The sequence below is a fragment of the Pelophylax lessonae genome (assembly GCF_965119305.1).
Source record: "Pelophylax lessonae genome assembly, chromosome: 9".
Lineage (NCBI taxonomy): Eukaryota > Metazoa > Chordata > Amphibia > Anura > Ranidae > Pelophylax > Pelophylax lessonae.
Genome location: NC_138776.1, coordinates 227851490 through 227869193, shown reverse-complemented (window position 1 = coordinate 227869193; position 17704 = coordinate 227851490). Strand labels below are relative to the sequence as shown.

General features: G+C 40.5%; 1 protein-coding gene across 1 annotated transcript in view; it reads right to left on the bottom strand.

Moving 5' to 3' along the window:
• LOC309562499 (glutathione S-transferase P 2-like) overlaps nt 1-17704 on the bottom strand; it is an 85270-nt gene that overhangs the window by 25388 nt on the left and 42178 nt on the right. Inside the window, exons 2-4 of the mRNA XM_082266735.1 lie at nt 17126-17161; nt 8749-8861; nt 4363-4450 (exon numbers count right to left, since the gene is read on the bottom strand). Coding sequence (XP_082122861.1) covers nt 4363-4450; nt 8749-8861; nt 17126-17161 — 237 coding nt within the window. The remainder of the gene's footprint in view (nt 1-4362; nt 4451-8748; nt 8862-17125; nt 17162-17704) is intronic.

The following is a 17704-nucleotide window of genomic DNA, read 5'->3' as shown; positions in this document are numbered from 1 at the left end:
GCCTCCGATGAAGACTACAAGTTGCTGTTTCAACACACATTACACAGGCATGGTCCACTCTTTTCACTTTTAGGAAAACAGCCTTGATAAATGCCGATGTAGCACCCTCCTAGATAGGTGCTAGATAGGGAATGTAATTTGCTCTGCCTGCTTATCAGTAGTGATGTCGCGAACATAAAATTCGCCGTTCGCGAACGGCGAACGCGAACATCGGCAAATGTTCGCGAACCGGCGAACATTGCGAACCGCCATAGACTTTAATAGGCAGGCGAATTTTAAAACCCACAGGGACTCTTTCTGGCCACAATAGTAATGGAAAAGTTGTTTCAAGGGGACAAACACCTGGACTGTGGCATGCCGGAGGGGGATCCATGGCAAAACTCCCATGGAAAATTACGTAGTTGACGCAGAGTCGGGTTTTATTCCATAAAGGGCATAAATCACCTAACATTCCTAAATTGTTTGGAATAACGTGCTTTAAAACATCCAGTGTGTGTATACGATCAGATATGATGTTGTATCGATCAGGTAGTGTAAGGGTTACGCCCGATTCACAGTGACAGACCAAACTCTGACAGACCAAATTCCCCGTTTAACGCACCGCAAACAACCGTAAACAGACCAGAACCGACCAAAATGGGACAGGAACTGGGCTTTAAGGGTTAGGGTTAGGTTTAGTGTTAGGGGCTAGGGTTAGGGCTAGGTGAGATACTTAGGGTTAGAGTTAGTAACCCTACCCCTACGCCTCTAACCCTAACCGTCTAACCCTAAGCACTAAAAATAACCCTAACCCTAGCCCTAACCCTAACCCTAGCCCTAACCCTAATTCTAATTTTTTTTCTGGTACACTTTTTAGACCCCCAGACACTGAATCACACAAAAAAAAGTTCTTAAAAATTGTAATTTTTTGATAGAGAGCCAATTATTGGAAAAATTAAAAAATAAAAAAAAAAAAAAATTTTTTTTGGATTTAGCATCTGGGGGGTCTAAAAAGTGTACCTGTGAAGTTTCAGCTCTGTAGCATGTCCGGAACCAGAAAAAAATTACGAATTAGGGTTAGGTCTAGGGTTAGGCTTAGGGCTAGGGTTAGGGCTAGGGTTAGGGCTAGGGTTAGGGTTAGGGCTAGGATTAGGTTTAGGGTTAGGGTTATTTTTATGGCTAGGCTTAGAGGGTTAGGGTTAAGGATAGAGGGTTAGGGTTATGGTTAGAGGGTTAGGGTTAGGTTTAGTGTTAGGGGCTAGGGTTAGGGTTACGGTGAGATACTTAGGGTTAGAGTTAGTAGCCCTACCCCTACCCCTCTAACTCTAACCCTCTAACCCTAAGCACTAAAAATAACCCTAACCTTAGCCCTGACCCTAACCCTAGCCCCAACCCTAACCCTAATTCTATTTTTTTTCTGGTTCTGGACATGCTACAGAGCTGAAACTTCACAGGTACACTTTTTAAACCCCCCAGAAAATAAATCCAAAGATTTTTTTTTTTTTTTTTTTTTAAGTTTTTTTTTTTTTAATTTTTCCAATAATTGGCTCTCTATCAAAAATGACAATTTTAAGAACTTTTTTTGTGTGATTTAGTGTCTAGGGGGTCTAAAAAGTGTACATGTGAAGTTTCAGCTCTGTAGCATGTCCAGGTTCTGGACATGCTACAGAGCTGAAACTTCACAGGTACGCTTTTTAGACCCCCCCCCCCCGACACTAATCCAAAATAAGTCATGCCTGCCACCGTATATATCAGTGGTGGGTGGGCAGTGACACTGCAGTGGGCACAGTACACTCTGTGGACCTGACAGTCACTGGCAGCCCAGGCAACTGCAATAATAAAAAATATATATTTTTTTCAATTTGCAACAAGATGCTGTGCCACCGTATATATATCAGTGGTGGGCAGTGCACTGCAGTGGGTACAGTACACTCTGTGGATCTGACACAGCACTCACTGCAATTATGACAGAGGAAAAGAAAAAATATTTTTTAAAATGCAAGGTACTGTGCCTGTGCCACCCGAAATGAGTGTGGTGTGCACACAGTACAGTCTGTGGTAGGTCAGTGGCCTCTCACACACAGCGGGCAGGTAACTGCAGTGCACAATAGATATAATAGAATACTCAAATACCAGCCCTCAAAAGGGCTTTTGCGGGAAAAAAAAAAAAAAATATATATATATATATATATATATATATATATATATATATATATATCTATCACAGAACAAAAAAATTACACAAATGCCAGCCCTCAAAAGGGCTTTTGGGGACAATATATATATATATATATATATCCAAAAAAAACCTCAAATACCAGCCCTAGGAAGGGCTTTTTGGGGTGCTGTCCTTACAGCAGGAGTGTACCAAGAACACTGGCTAACAAGACTGGGAACACTGACTAACTGTCCCTAGCTATAACAGCAGCAGCAGCAGCACCAGCACTTTCCCTGCTCTCAGTAACACAGAAATGATCTAAGGCTCCATGTACACTGGATGTTGTTAAAAGTCCCTTTGAATGCTGGAATTTTTAGGACGTTTGAAACGTCCGTTCAGTCGCGTTTGTACCCGCGTTTAGCGGGCGTTTAGCAGCGTTTGCGGGCGTTTGCGGGCGTTTGCGTTTAGAAGCGTTCCTAGAGGTCAAAAAAATTATTCCCCTTTAAAATGGAAAAACGCGAACGCTAAACGCGGGTCATCGCGTTCGGACGCGTTCGGACGCGTGTAAACGCGTTCGGACGCATTTGTGCGTTTGAAACGCCGGGAAACACACGTTCGAACGCAAATAATTGCTTTCTAAAAACAGTCCCTGAACGCAACTGCCTGCAAATGACTGTAAACGACCTGGTGTACATGGACAGATAAGATAAAATGTAGATGGGTTCAGGGGCTTCTGAAAAAAACGCCCAACTGCTCCTAAACGGCCATTTCCAGCGTCCCGTGTACATGGAGCCTAAGATGGATGCTGCCCTTGCTTATTTATAGGAGGTGGGAGGGAGGTATGCTGATTGGCCTGGAATGTGTCTGCTGACTGTGAGATTCAGGGTCAAAGTTTGCCTCAATGATGATGTATAGGAGGCGGACCGAACATCGCATATGTTCGCCCGCAGCGGCGAACGCGAACATGCGAAGTTCGCCGGGAACTGTTCGCCGGCGAACAGTTCGGGACATCTCTACTTATCAGGAGAGTAGCAGGTAAAACTTAGTTGCTCTGTCTGCTTATCAGGGGAGCAGGATTTCTAGTCAGGCCTTCTGCATCTGTCCATGTGTGGTTCATCTGGTCTGAGGGAGTGTCCAATGGGGGAGCCTGTTAGACAGTGGAGGAAAGCCAGCCAGTGACACACAGGCTTTTGCGGCTGTCCCAGTGAGTTGGCACAAGCAGTGGTGCATCCTGGGATATGTTATAAAAACTAAGGGCACATGTGGATGGGTGTCTTTAGGCAGGATGCCAGGTCCCAGGAGAAGGCTGTCTTTCCTCCTGTTTGCTGTGTATGGTGGTCACAGGCGGTCCGCCTAGTGGACCAGAAAGTGTGGCTGAACCCAGAGGTCCCGTGGAAGCTGACTGTAGAGGTGAAGGCAGAGCAACTCTGGAAAAACAGTGTCTGTGAGTACAGGGAAACTTGCCAAGGGGTCTGCCAGGGAAGAGGACCACTCCAGTGGCTAGAGTCAGCAGACGGGTGTCAGCACATAGGCAGTGAGAGTAAAGGGGGTGCCAAGTTATTAACCCTGAAAAAAGTATTCAAGTGGGAACAGTAACCTTATCTACACTTCAGTGGCAAGGTGAAGCAGCGGCCTTGCCGCATTCTACAGTGAGTTGTCCTCAAGATTGTGCATAGTTCATAGTTTTAGTATCCCACTCATCCCTTCTTCTATCCCAGTTCTAAATAAAAACACAAAAACCAACATCCCCTGGATTGATTATTGACTGAGCCAAGGACTTTCAATGCCGTTTGTCTGCTATCAGCTGCTAAGGGTAACCCAGGGGAATCCAGAAAGTGTAAATCTCAGCAGCTCTCTAGGGGGCAGCGCTACACCATTCTGCTACTGTTTAAGTGCTTTCATATAAACAGGTTGCAAAGATGCCACAGGAGACTAGCAGAGATGATTAGCGCTGAGATGTAACAGAGAATTAATAAAAAAATGTCAATGTTTATAATGCGCAGTGCTTTAACAAACTAAATGTCATAATTTTGAGTTTTTGTCTATTTTAATGTGAATCCAAAAATCAATTCATTGATTACCCAATTATTGCACTAGAATTTATTTATGGGTGTACTGTTTGTTGCCTTGTACCTCAACATTTTCAATAAACAAGATTGAAAGAGAACAAGCATAAGATTTTTTCGAGAGAAAGGGCAAATCACAATGTTAACATTTTAGCTTACCATATTTTCTCCCTAAATAACGCAGAATGGTGTTGCTTTGATAAAGCTCAAAGCCTCCATCTTGTAAACGAGGCAGTTGCCCAAAGACCTATAAATAATTACAGTTTAATAATTATAGTTTAAATATCTACAAATGCAACAATTTTAACAATCATAACCGGCATCGGAATTTTGTTCTTGTTAATTGGCATGTGCTTTCTCCAAAATGTCTTTCTTTTTTAAGAACCTGCAGATCTGTGTGCTACTGGGTACTTTTTGGAAAACTTGTTGCATTAATACAGCATATTAATGCTGGAAGCGCCTACACACATGTAAGCCACCTACAACTCCCCCTGTTGCCAAACAAAAAACACAAACTAAAAGTAAAAAAATTACCAAAGGAGTGAGTATATATTGTAGTTAACCACTGATTGATGCAAAAAGACTAGAGTTTAAGTGATACCCTTAGTGTTACTAAACCCTTAAAAAGTATAAAGGACTAAAAGTATAAATTGGCTAATCGGGAGCACCAGGACTTCTCCAGGAACACAGAAACACTGAGAGTATATACAGTGAATTGATTGTCTTTAGTAACATGTTGCAGATTTCATAAATGTAATTTTAGACTGTGATTAGCAAATAATAATTTATTAATGAATGTATGTTTATATGTTATTATGAGTTTAGCAAATATTTATTTTAACCAATACAATGGATCATTTGTATTTTGATGTGTGTGTGTGTGAGATATATATATTTTTTCTTTTAATAATTAAATTATTTTGTTTTTACCTGGTGCCAGATGTGATGAGGATGACAGGGGGATAGGGTGTTAGCAAGGTGGCAGTGGGGTGCCAAGAGTGATGAGGATGACAGGGGGTAGGGTGTCAGCAAGGTAGCAGTGGGGTGGCAGGTGTGATAAGGATGAGGATGATGGGGTAGGGTGTTAGCAAGGTGGCAGTGGGATGCCAGGTGTGATGAAGATGATGGGGGGTAGGGTGTTAGCAAAATGGCATTAGGGTGCCAGGTGGGATGGACATCATGGCAGATTTCTGCATGTGTAATATACATATAGTAGTTGAGGTTGAATAAAAACAAAAGTCCATCCAGTTCAACCTATGCAGGTGTGTGTGTCAGTGACGTGATCTTTCCCATAACCCTGAATGTTGTGATCTGTGAGATCTGAGATGCACGTCCAAGAGTCTTTTAAATGTACCCATACTCCCCGCAACTACCACCAATTGTGGAAGAGAGTTCCACATTCTGACCGCCCTTACAGTGAAAAACCCCTTACGCAGCTTAACCGCTTGCCGACTGCTCACAGTATATTTACTGCGGCAGTCAGCCCCTCACAGGCAAAGCGACGTAGGTCTACGTTGCTAGCCTAGGAGGGTCTAGGGAGCGAGCGCGAGCCGCCGGACCCCCCCCCCCCCCCGCGTGCGTGTGACTGGCGGACCTGATCGTCCGCCGGTCACTCGCAATCGTCGGTGGAGAGGGAGAAAGGCAGGCGGCTAATGTAAACAAGGCGCCTGTCATTCTCCCCTGTGTAAAAATAGTGATCATACGGTTCTACTATGTAGGACCGTTGATCACTGTTCCTACACCTCAAGCCACAGCCAATCACAGTTAGAATCACGCCCCTAGAGACACACATAGCCCCTCCCTCTCAAAAAAGTTAACCCCTTCACTGCCAGTGTAATTTTACAGTAACAGTGCATATTTATAGCACTGATTACTGTAGTAATGTAACTGGTAACCCCAAAAGTTTCAAAAATGTCAGTCAAGGGTCCGATCTGTCCGCCACAATGTCGCAGTACCGCAAAAAAAAATCGCAGATCGCCGCCATTACGCGTTAAAAAAAAAACAACAAAAATGACAAAAATCTTACGCCGGCCTCAGCATGGCGGCGGTTCCCCATCCGGAGCAGACATCATGGCGGTATAGGACAGAGCTGTTAAGGTATTTCCCTGGACAATTTTTGATTTATCCCTCTATGCAACACACAATGTTTTTAAAAAAACTCAGAGAATGGATTTTGAATACTATTTTTCTCCATGTTTATTCCAGGACACATATACATGTATATAAGCTGATATATGTTAATGGCTCCTTTTTCCTATTGAATCTATGGAGACATGCCTATACAGCATAATGTTTGGTAAGACATGTGGCCATTTTTGGCAGTCTATACTACCTTCCCTATACCCTATTGCATGCCTCCACATGGTGTCCCCTTGTTTGGGGACTCTATATATTAGATTCCATCACTACCTACCCGGACTAATTAGTGTGTGGTATTCCACAGCTTGGTACTAATTTTTTGGTAACTATTAATTGCTATATTATTATATTCTTACTCAGGTATACCCAGGCCCTACTATTCCTGGTTTAATCAATTCCTTTTCAACATCGAGCTCTGTACCTACCCATGAATGTCCCTCCGTTATCAATTACTATATACATTTTTGTGGTGACGTGCGTCCTACATTACAGTTACACAGGTATGTGGTAAATCATGCACTCATTAGCAATTGTATCGATATTACATGCAAGCTATGAATTGCTATTGTGTGGTCCCCCACATGTGTCTTTCAGGGATACCTCCGGGGTGCATTATCCGTTGCGCCTACGGGGTTTCCAATTGCCCGTCTGCTTTGCAGGCGATCTTTTAGTGACTGGATACGCCACTATGAATATACATGCAGCTCTCAAACTGTAGATGTTATACATAATTTTGGAAACAATCTGTATTAATAACCATATATCTCTGTTTCTATACAGAATTATTCATTTCTAATTACAAGCAGGCTCCAGACGAAGCCTCTTTATGAGGCGAAACATGTTGAGCGATTCGAGCATTTGTATTATTATTTGTCACCATTATTAGAATATACGCTATGTACACATGGTCACTAATGTGACTATAGGCATTTATGTATGTATGATCCAATATAACAGAACTGCTGTATGTTATCTATTTGACCCCCCAGCTACTCTGGGTTGAGTCAATTTTATGAGTTTTTTCTTTATGAGTTATTCGTTTGGTTTTTCTTTTTTCTTTTTCTTCCTTTTGATTGTAACCAATAAAATTGTACTTTTTAAATTATCTATGTGCCTGGAAAATCCTTTCTTCCCAATCTTCCATAAATTCTTCATGTAATAAACTCACAGGATGAGCATGATAAACCAGTATGTAAAGGGTTCATCCACTCCAGTGGGAGGACGAGCAGCATAGAATGTATTAAGTTTAAAAGAAGCCTTCTGAATTTACAACCACTTTAAGTCAACACCAAGCTATAAACTTCTGCAAGAAAAAAAATACTTATCTCAAACACCGCTTCTGACTGCTTCCCATAGGACCTAGTGATGGCACTGTCCCTCAATGCTGCCTCTTGAGAAAGTTAAGTACTCCTAGGTTCTTTGAGAATGTACTTCAGCATTGTGCTATAGGACGGTACAGGAGGAGGCAGCGTTGAGATACAATGATGTCACCTGTGCATACAGGAAGCAACTAGAAGGCAGGGTCCAAGGTAAGTATTTTGTTTTTTTTAAACATTTTGGGTGTTTTTGCTTTTAGTTATTTTTTTTAGTTTTTTTTTTTTTTTTTTTTGAGGGATAGGAGGCTCAGTAATAAGTGAACCTTGCATTTTGAAGCTAGGTTGGCTTTAAAGACCTTTCCTTTAATAATGTTTGACCATTAAAACAAACCCTGCAGGACAAAGGCATAATGAGCAAGTATGCATCGCATACTAACTCATTATGAAATACTTACCTTAGAACGAAGCCCCGACATGGTCGCCCGGACACCGTTGAGGCAGCCGACATCTTCACTCTGTGTCTCTTCCAGGTTCGTTGGCTCCGGTGCTGTAAGTGGCCCGGAGCCCCAATGACGTCACTCCAGCGCGTGAGTTCACTTTCTGGCAAGGAGTCAGTGGCTGCATGCAGGGCGAATATCTCCTAAACCATGCAGGTTTAGGAGATATTAATTTTACCTACAGGTAAGCCTTATTATAGGCTAACCTGTAGCTAAAAGTTAAAAAGTGGAGTATACTACCGCTTTAAGCACCATTAGGCACCTATCGAGACTCTCTGCAATTGCCTTCAATGAGTGAGTTAAAATCCTTGTTTGCATACACAAGCATTCTTCCCCCTGCATCTGGAGGTCCCAAAAATCTTATAAACTTTCAGGGAAGAAGGAGGCTGACACTATTTTCTTCTGTCCTTGGAGACCGATCTCTTCTTCTTTCCACAAAGACTGCCAAAAAGGCATGCTGGAAGATCATGCACAGGTAAATGAATAACATGAATGCACCCTCTATTCATAGTTTTTGTAAAATATTTAGTCCAGTTTTAGAAAATGACTCTTAGTTTATAAATGTAGAACTTAAATACAAAATTGTGTCTCACCGCATTTTTCTTCAGCTCTATTTTGCCTGAGACCCAATCCTGCTTTTGCACCTCATCTTCTGTCCAGGAAATTCCCTGGTCAGCAAGTAGGAGCCGTGTGGCCTCTACTCTCCCTGTAAATATATAAAGGTCTCATATTAGAAGCAAATATCAAGAGCTTTTAAATGTGTTATATTAAACTGAAATAATGATTATTAATAATGAATTATAAAGGAATTCTCTTTTTAAAAATGGCATATTATTAATTATTGCTAAATTTCTAGCAAAAAACTTTTGTTTCAAACCTTTGGATAGAGTAGGGAACCATTTGGGGAATTTGCATTATTAAACATTGTCACCAAGACAGAAATTTAAGGAATATCTCTCCTACTGGACACAAAGCGAAAAAATACTTGTAGAAACCTCGGAGAGTGACAGCAGAAAAGGACTAAGGCTGGATATAGATGGATCAAAATATTTCTGGTTCAGAAGGGGCCAGACAAATTTCAATCCATCCATGGCCGTTCCGGTTTAAGATTGACTCCTCTCAAACGGAAATGTTGGTACAATTTCATTCCATCAGTGCTTGCAGCTAATCTGTTGCAGCACTGATCAGTGAATTCTGACTGTAACTGTCCGCTTATCACTTTAAATCCTTGTTCTGCACTAACTGCAAGGTGGAACCGTTCTGCCTTCCTCTTGTTTCCCTGGGGAATGTTTTAATCAGCAAACCACTCCTCCTTCCTCTAGTTTTAGAGGCAAAGGCTCTCTGTGACTCAGTTTTCAGATGCAAAGCAAGTCAGCAGCACCTCATGGGAAGGCGATTGCTATGGAGGTTTTCTAAAGTTTAAAGTTGCACACCTTGGCAAGCGGAGCGAGGTATGCAGTAAAAGTGCATTATCTATAAAAAGTATATATGCTCTTAGGCATAAATTGTGTCCATGCTGTTAGTTAAAAATATGCTGTAGATGATCCAAATGTTTGTATATTAAGTATTGTAATTCAAATCCTCGTACATGTAGACTCCTTCCAGAGGTGGTTCTGACTAGCTCACTAGATTGCTTTAAAAAAGGTCTGGATTCTTTACTAAGTGTACATAATATAAATGGGTACTAACTTTTTTTTTTTTAGGTAAAGTTGATCCAGGGAATATCCAATTGCCTCTTGGGGGATAAGGAAGGATTTTTTCCCCCGTGCTGTAGCAAATTGGATCATGCTTTGCTGGGGTTTATTTTTGCCTTCCTCTTGATCAACAGCGGGTATAGGATTGTGTATATGGGATTGTATGGTTGGGTTTTCAATACTGTTTTTTTTTTTTTTTTTGGTTGAACCGGATGGACTTGTGTCTTTTTTCAACCTGACTAACTATGTAACTATGTAGTCATGTTTCCTTAGATGTTTAATGTAATTTAGATAACTGTGCAGACAACTGAAATCCACCTTGTAACTCCACATTTGTAATCAACCTTGTAACCCCCTTTTTGGTGATCACTGTAAACAAATGTATTGTATGTCGTTTTATAGTTTTTACGGTGCTTATGGTTTACGGTGCTCAAGGTGTTAAAGAGATTAATGTTGGTGATGTTCAACCCTCCTGCATACCTTTGATGCAAAAGAATAAAAGTACTGCACCCGTTAGAAGCTCTCCTCTCGTTATTTACTCAAAACCAAAGGGGCCGCTACACTGACAGCAGAGAAGTCCCTCTTTCAGAATAAAATAGCGCAGAGGGGAGGATTCCTCCATTTCATTCACCTTTGAATGTGTGGGTGGGGTAATCTGTTGCTGTGTTTTTTTTTTTTTTTTGTTAGCTATACATTTATGGCCAGCTTAAGTAGTCCAGCAAGTAAGCTTTTTTTTTTTTTTTTTTACATTTGGGGTGGAATGTTTTATTTATTTTTTAAAATAATCGTTTTTTGTCTTTATTACTGTTTTAGTATGAGTATAGACATATGTTTATCCCAAGCATTTTTCAATGTGCTTACTGTTTATTAACTCACTACCTCTACCTCTCTGCTTCAGGCATCCAGTACTGTTTTGGTAAAATAATACTTTCTAAGATTAGTTTTGATCTATTCTCGTTTACTCATTTAAGGCTGGGTTCACACTGCAGACGGATGCGGCTGACAGCAGGGGTCCAGTGTGTCCCTGTTCTCTGTTTCAGGGGGATGAATCAGGCCCGAATTTGTGCCTGAATTCGGACCTGAAACTGAGCCAAAGACGCACAGGACTCCTGTGCAATTCACTCCACAACCGCTCTGGAGATGTGTGAATCGGGTCAATTGAGAGCTGATCACAATCTCCTGTCATGCAAATTGGAATGCGGGAAAAACCCCACATCCAATGTGCGCTAGCGTGAACCCAGCCTAAAGGTTTCAGTCATGCCCCCGCCTTTCCCTTCTTTCCTTGAAGCCGTTTATAATATTATCCCAAAATCTCTCCTGATATGTTTATCCCTCAGGTCATGCCCCATTTTTGTTGCAGATCTCTGAACTTGCTGTATCTTGTCTTTTCACTTCTTGTAAGTAAGGTCTCCAGAACTGTGTGCAGGTTTATGCAGGTTTGTAAATAGAGTCTAACTAAAGCTCTATATAGTGAAATTAGTACCACCTTCTTTCTGCTGTTGATCTAGTGATGTGTACCAGAATTATATTTGCTTGCAACTTAGAGATTACACAAGGCAAAAAAGCCTGTCAGGTGACTATGTACTTCTTTGGACGGGGGTTTTAAGAAACATCTTGTTCTGCATGGACTAACATGGGAAAAAAATGCAACAGCTGATAATACCGACTATATGAGCCAGTCTGAAACAAACAGCATCAGCCATTTCTTCCTGCAATACTTGGCAACACTTACAGAAACAGGGTAGCTGTAAGTTCAGCAATGTAAGAGGACATTCAATCTGCCACTGGCCACCAATGTTCTCATAATCTACTGTATATATGGCTTTTATTGATGGTTTGCCCTTTGGCCATCAACATATAAGACAATATAAATAGATAGCAATAACGGCAATTGGGGATATAAATAGGTAGCAATTGTGACAGGAAGTCAGGTAAATCTGTGGGTGTTGTCACAGACGGGAGATACATTTCTGCCTTGTTTAGACAATTCACCAATTACTATCAGGTGTCGGCTGCAGAGGTAGCCAGAAAGGTTTAAGGACGTTGGAAAGCTTCAGCTATTCAGAATGAGGCAATTAAGGCCTCTATAAGTTATCCAGAGGATGACTACTGATTGCTGCATCCTGAGGCTTTGTGCGTTAAGGAGAGCAGTGAGCTGAGAGATTCTGAAGGTGATGTGGTGTTGACTTTTTCTGTGTGAAAAGAAAACACATAGACTATTGGTTTTCTGCTGTATGACCAGCAGTGTCTGCCCAGCAGTAGGTTGGGACAGACACCATAGGTAGGTTCCTGTGTTGTGAAGGTAGGCGCCCCAAGTGGCCAGGGTTTATTTTATGTTTTGTTTGATTTATGCTGTTTGGATGCTTGCACTTGTTTCCAGCAAATTGGAAGAATAAACCATAGACCGTTGTTTTCAACCACTCCTCGGCTGTCTCTCTGTGTAACGAACCCACCCAAGGGGTCACCCACACCCGCTACCGAGCCAACTCCTTACACAATATAGGCAAGTTCGGGGATGCAATCTATAGCAGAGAGTCCCGCTTTCAGTCCAAGAAGGGGGGATCCAAGAACAAGCAGTCCCCCTTCTCATGAACATGTAGATCCATCCCTACAGGGACAGGGGGGGGAGACCAGACTCTCAGGGTTCCAAACTATTTAACAGTGACCCAGCCACAACCTGGGCACACGATCACAGGGATTGGCTAGGCCCTACTAAATGTTCAGGGTGGGGATTTGAACCCTCCCTAAGCTCTAAAAGCTTCTAATTGAGGCAGGGGAGAGTAATCAAACTTCCAGCATGGGAACCCTGTACGACTATACTAAACAATTACTGCTTCTGCATCAAAAGCCCAAGCACTACATTTGCCTAACAACCTAGCTAGCAGGGAGCTACATCAGCAACGCAGAGATCAAATTTACTTTATTGTTTTACATTCTGTCTGCACTTCTGAACAGTAAGAAACCCTGGAAACACACAGAGAGAAGGAGAGGGAACCAGAAAGGAAGAGGCATGAACGGAGTAAAGGAAAGTAGAGATTGTGAGATGGAAGGCAGGGAATAAGTGAATACTTGGTTATTGATCTTTCCTCCCTAAAAGGTTTATATGCTACCTTTCTCCACATCTTCTCCTCAGCAGCCATATACCATAGCCACATTCCACATTGTTACATACAAACTGCTCCTATCATCTTCCCTGCAGCCATATACACATTAATTTTCCATATACACACCTCCCTTATATACTGTACTTTCCAACTCAACGCTCCTTTGCCCGGCCTACTTATGCCCACCCAATGGCAAATGACCGCTACTTCTCACCAGCCATATACCCATTACTTTCCACAGCCAATCCCTCACTCCCATGATACATAGTGCTGAGGTTATGGGCTAGTAAAATACTGGAGGCTGCCTAACTCCAGCAGGCAGAAGGGTGGGAGAAGTACAATAAAGAAATGTAGACAGCTTTTAATGCCAGCTTTGGCATAAACGGTATGATAAAGGGGCAAGATGATTACTGCTATTGCATCATTGGCATACATCTGTACAATTAAGGCAGGCTCAGGAAACATTTTGAATTAGTTTTGATGGCTGTTTGTGGAATGGGACCTGTCAGGGGAAATGTCTAAGTGTTGCTCAGTGAATCCATTAATGGAGAGCCTGGGGATCGAAGGGACAGGGTCATGCTTGGTTTTTAAAGAGAAAGGTAAGCTTTGCATATACCTTCAGCTGCCTATACACTATATTACCAAAAGTATTGGGACACCTACCTTTACACGCACATGAACTTTAATGGCATCCTAGTCTTAGATCTGGAAGAATGGTCAAACACTACCATAGACACACTCTTAAACCTTGTGGACAGCCTTCCCAGAAGAGATGAAGCTGTTATAGCTGGAAAGGGTACACCAACTCAATATTGAACCCTACGGACTAACACTGGGATGCCATTAAAGTTCATGAGTGTGTAAAGGCAGGCGTCCTAAAACTTTTGGTAATATAGTGTATCTACCTATTGTTACTAATTCAAATCGCAAAAGTGAGTCGGCGCTGGTGGGAAACAATCTCAGAAGGGGCTCAAAAGTGAGTTCCCTATTCGCATACGTGTAGTACAATCTTCTTCTGATAAAATATGGTGGGAATTATCATGTACACAATTCTATAAAAATTGTGAGAATATATAAAATCTGCTAAAATGACAAAGTAAATCCGACTGTGAAAAAGTCTAGTAAACTCTGAATCATAAAGGCTTAGTATCCGGATCCTAAAACAAATGGTGTATGTATCTTCAATATAAATATACAGGTAAAATTCTGAATCCTAAAATATGTGTCCAACTCTTACAAACAGAAATATTTCTGATAAAAGTTATAAAAAGGTATGTATCCAAATCCTAAAACCAATGGTGTATCCGTCTTCAATAAATAGGTCAATAATAGTAAAATCTGAATCGTGACAAGTATGTATCCGAATCATACAACATATACATACGTATCTATACCAACAGAAATATATCTGATAAAAGTTATAAAAAGGTATGTATCCAAATCCTAAAACCAATGGTGAATAGATCAATAATAGTAAAATCCGAATCGTGACAAGTATGTATCCGAATCATACAACATATACAAGGAACTGCTTAAATATATGTCTAAATCCTAGACCATGTACATATCCAAATCCTAAAACAAGGCCAGATAATGTATAGATCTTTAGTAAGGGGATTCTACAGTAACTTATGCTATATATATATACAGCTTCTACTCACAGGCATACAACGCCAAATCACAGTATCAAGCGATAGTAATCGCAGTAATAGGTAGTCACTATAAAGTAGTTTCAGATGATCTGATATCACAATCAGATAATAACTCCAATATATACTAATGTGATAACCATTCAATTCTGGGTGAATAAATAAATAATTAAATATAATATTAATAAATATCCATCAGTGCATTCAAATAATAAAATCCATATTGCATAGAAAATTATAAAAAATACAGGTGAATTGCAAAAATACTTCAAGTGAAATAAAACAACCTAGTGTGGTGATCAATAAATATATGGACATAAATAAATCAATGTATGGACATAGATAAATCAAGTAGATAGATATAGTGCAATTAGCAGTCCATGTGTGATAAAACAGCTGGTGCAATTAAAGTTGGTGCAGTGAAGAAAATAGAAAGTTCATTCATGCACATATAATAAAAGTGACAATTGGTGGATTTCTGAGGAAACTTGTGAACATCCAGTAATGTGATCCGAAGTGAGCCGTGTAGGTATAGAAGCAGTGGCAGCTCACCTCACTGCACCTTTTAAGACGCTTTATGCTGGTATCTAGCTTTTGGATACTGGGCTTCTCTGGTGGCTCCAACCTCCACTTTTCATTCGATAATTGTCAATCCCACTTTTACTTGTGCGGTACCAGTATAATCCGGAAAAAAGAAGCAATAATGCCTAAATAGTGAAGTATATAAGGACTCACTTTTATTGGTAAAATCAGGGGAAACAGGAACACTCACATTTAATGCAGATAAAACGGGCACAACGATCCAGCTAGCCGCACTCTTGAGGTGTTAGTTCCTCTGGGTACTCCCGGTCACGGCCGTAAAACCGGAAGTCGACGTCACCCGATGCCTCCCGACTAGTTGCGTCACAGATCACGTGACTTTATCAAGGGATCCCTTTGGATACATACCTTTTTACAACTTTTATAAGATATATTTCTGTTGGTATAATTACGTATGTATATGTTGTATGATTCGGATACATACTTGTCACGATTCGGATTTTACTATTATTGATCTATTTATTGAAGACGGATACACCATTGGTTTTAGGATTTGGATACATACCTTTTTATAACTTTTATCAGAAATATTTCTGTTGGTAAGATACGTATGTATATGTTGTATGATTCGGATACATACTTGTCACGATTCGGATTTTACTATTATTGATCTATTTATTGAAGGCGGATACACCATTGGTTTTAGGATTTGGATACATACCTTTTTATAACTTTTATCAGAAATATTTCTGTTTGTAAGAGTTGGACACATATTTTAGGATTCAGAATTGTATCTGTATATTTATATTGAAGATACATACACCATTTGTTTTAGGATCCGGATACTAAGCCTTTATGATTCGGAATTTACTAGACTTTTTCACAGTCGGATTTACTTTGTCATTTTAGCAGTTTTTATATATTCTCACAATTTTTACAGAATTGTGTGAATTGTGTAAATTCCCACCATATTTCATCAGAAGAAGATTGTACTACACGTATGCGAATAGGGAACTCACTTTTGAGCTCCTTCTGAGATTGTTTCCCACCAGCGGCGACTCACTTTTGCGATTTGATATTGATTGGTATTTAGTGAATTTACCAGGGCTGGCTGCAGGTGGGATAGGATTTTATCCTAATCTCATTATCATCATCAGCTGCAATACATTCTAGGAATTCCTCCTATTTGAATACCCAAGTGACAGCGCACATATCACCCACCAATCTTTACTTGCCTATTGTTACTGCCGCAAGAATTCTATTCAATTCCAATTGAAACAGGAATCCAATCTTCACCCATCACAATGAGCTTTGTCTTGCCAACCTTCAAGGATTGGGTCCCCTTGTTTTAGAGGGGCAACGGCCTTGGACCTGTAGAGCATCCTGCACGGAGCGCCTTTAGGGTTTGGTATTACCAAGGATCCGCCTAAAAAGGGCGCCTAAAAAGGACAACATTACAGGCAAAACCTCGTAACTGCTTCCCGAGGCTCAGGCCTCAACTTTTTACTCTACTGACTTTTTTTTAGATGGATTTGATAGCTAGATTCAGTGATCTTTGATCGGGGTATATAGTATAATCTTCTTTCTTTGAAGAATATGTGGAGAGACTCTTCACCGTGACCATCACCTTTAGACACTGGTTAAAAAACGGAGGCACTTTCTCTGTGGGAGGGGTTATATAGGGGGGCCATCCTTTCTGATTGGTTGCCAGTGTCCTTCACCTGTAGGTGGCTAAATAACCCATATGTTATGATTCATGGCTCTGTGTCTCTTGATGTACGAAAAAAAAAAAAAATATATATATATATATGTATATATGTATGTATTTATATATACGTATATATATATATATATATATATATATATATATATACTGTATATATACACACACACACACGTTTGAGATTTGGTGTGTACACCCTAATGCAATAGGCTTCTCACACCTATGAATGCGAGCGTAACCTGTATGGATCATCAACTTACCTCTTAAAGGGAAATAGGTTAAAACTAATTCAGACACTGCAAAAGAAAATATTATAGTTATCTAATTTGCACAAAAAGGGGTTTAAAAGTTTCAAATATATTGAGATATCTACCGCAATATTTTTCTAAATTAAACTGGCAGCATATTGAAGACTCTAGATTAACACAACATTTCTTTTGCTTTTTTGCTAATAAGAAAATATTATTAGTAAGGCGATTGTAGCTGCATCATAGCACTTGCAGCAAGCTGAAGTCACAGTTATATAATGCCATTAACACTTAAATAGAACTATAGGCAAAACATTTTTTTTTTTTTTTTATAGAATAGGGGAGGGTTTTAACCCCTGTCACATTTTGTTTGTCATCTGTGTTGCATTGCGTAGATTTCCCTTCACTTCCTTTCCCATAGCCAAAACGGGAATTGATAGGAAATCGCTGCAAATTAGGGGAATACCTTGGGGACCCCCAGGTCACTAGAACTAATGTCCCCATTGGAATATGTCCCCTCTATTACTTTTCTAGGGACAAACCAAAATGTGGGTTTTCTTTAAAACTGCACCACCCCCCCAACAGGACAAA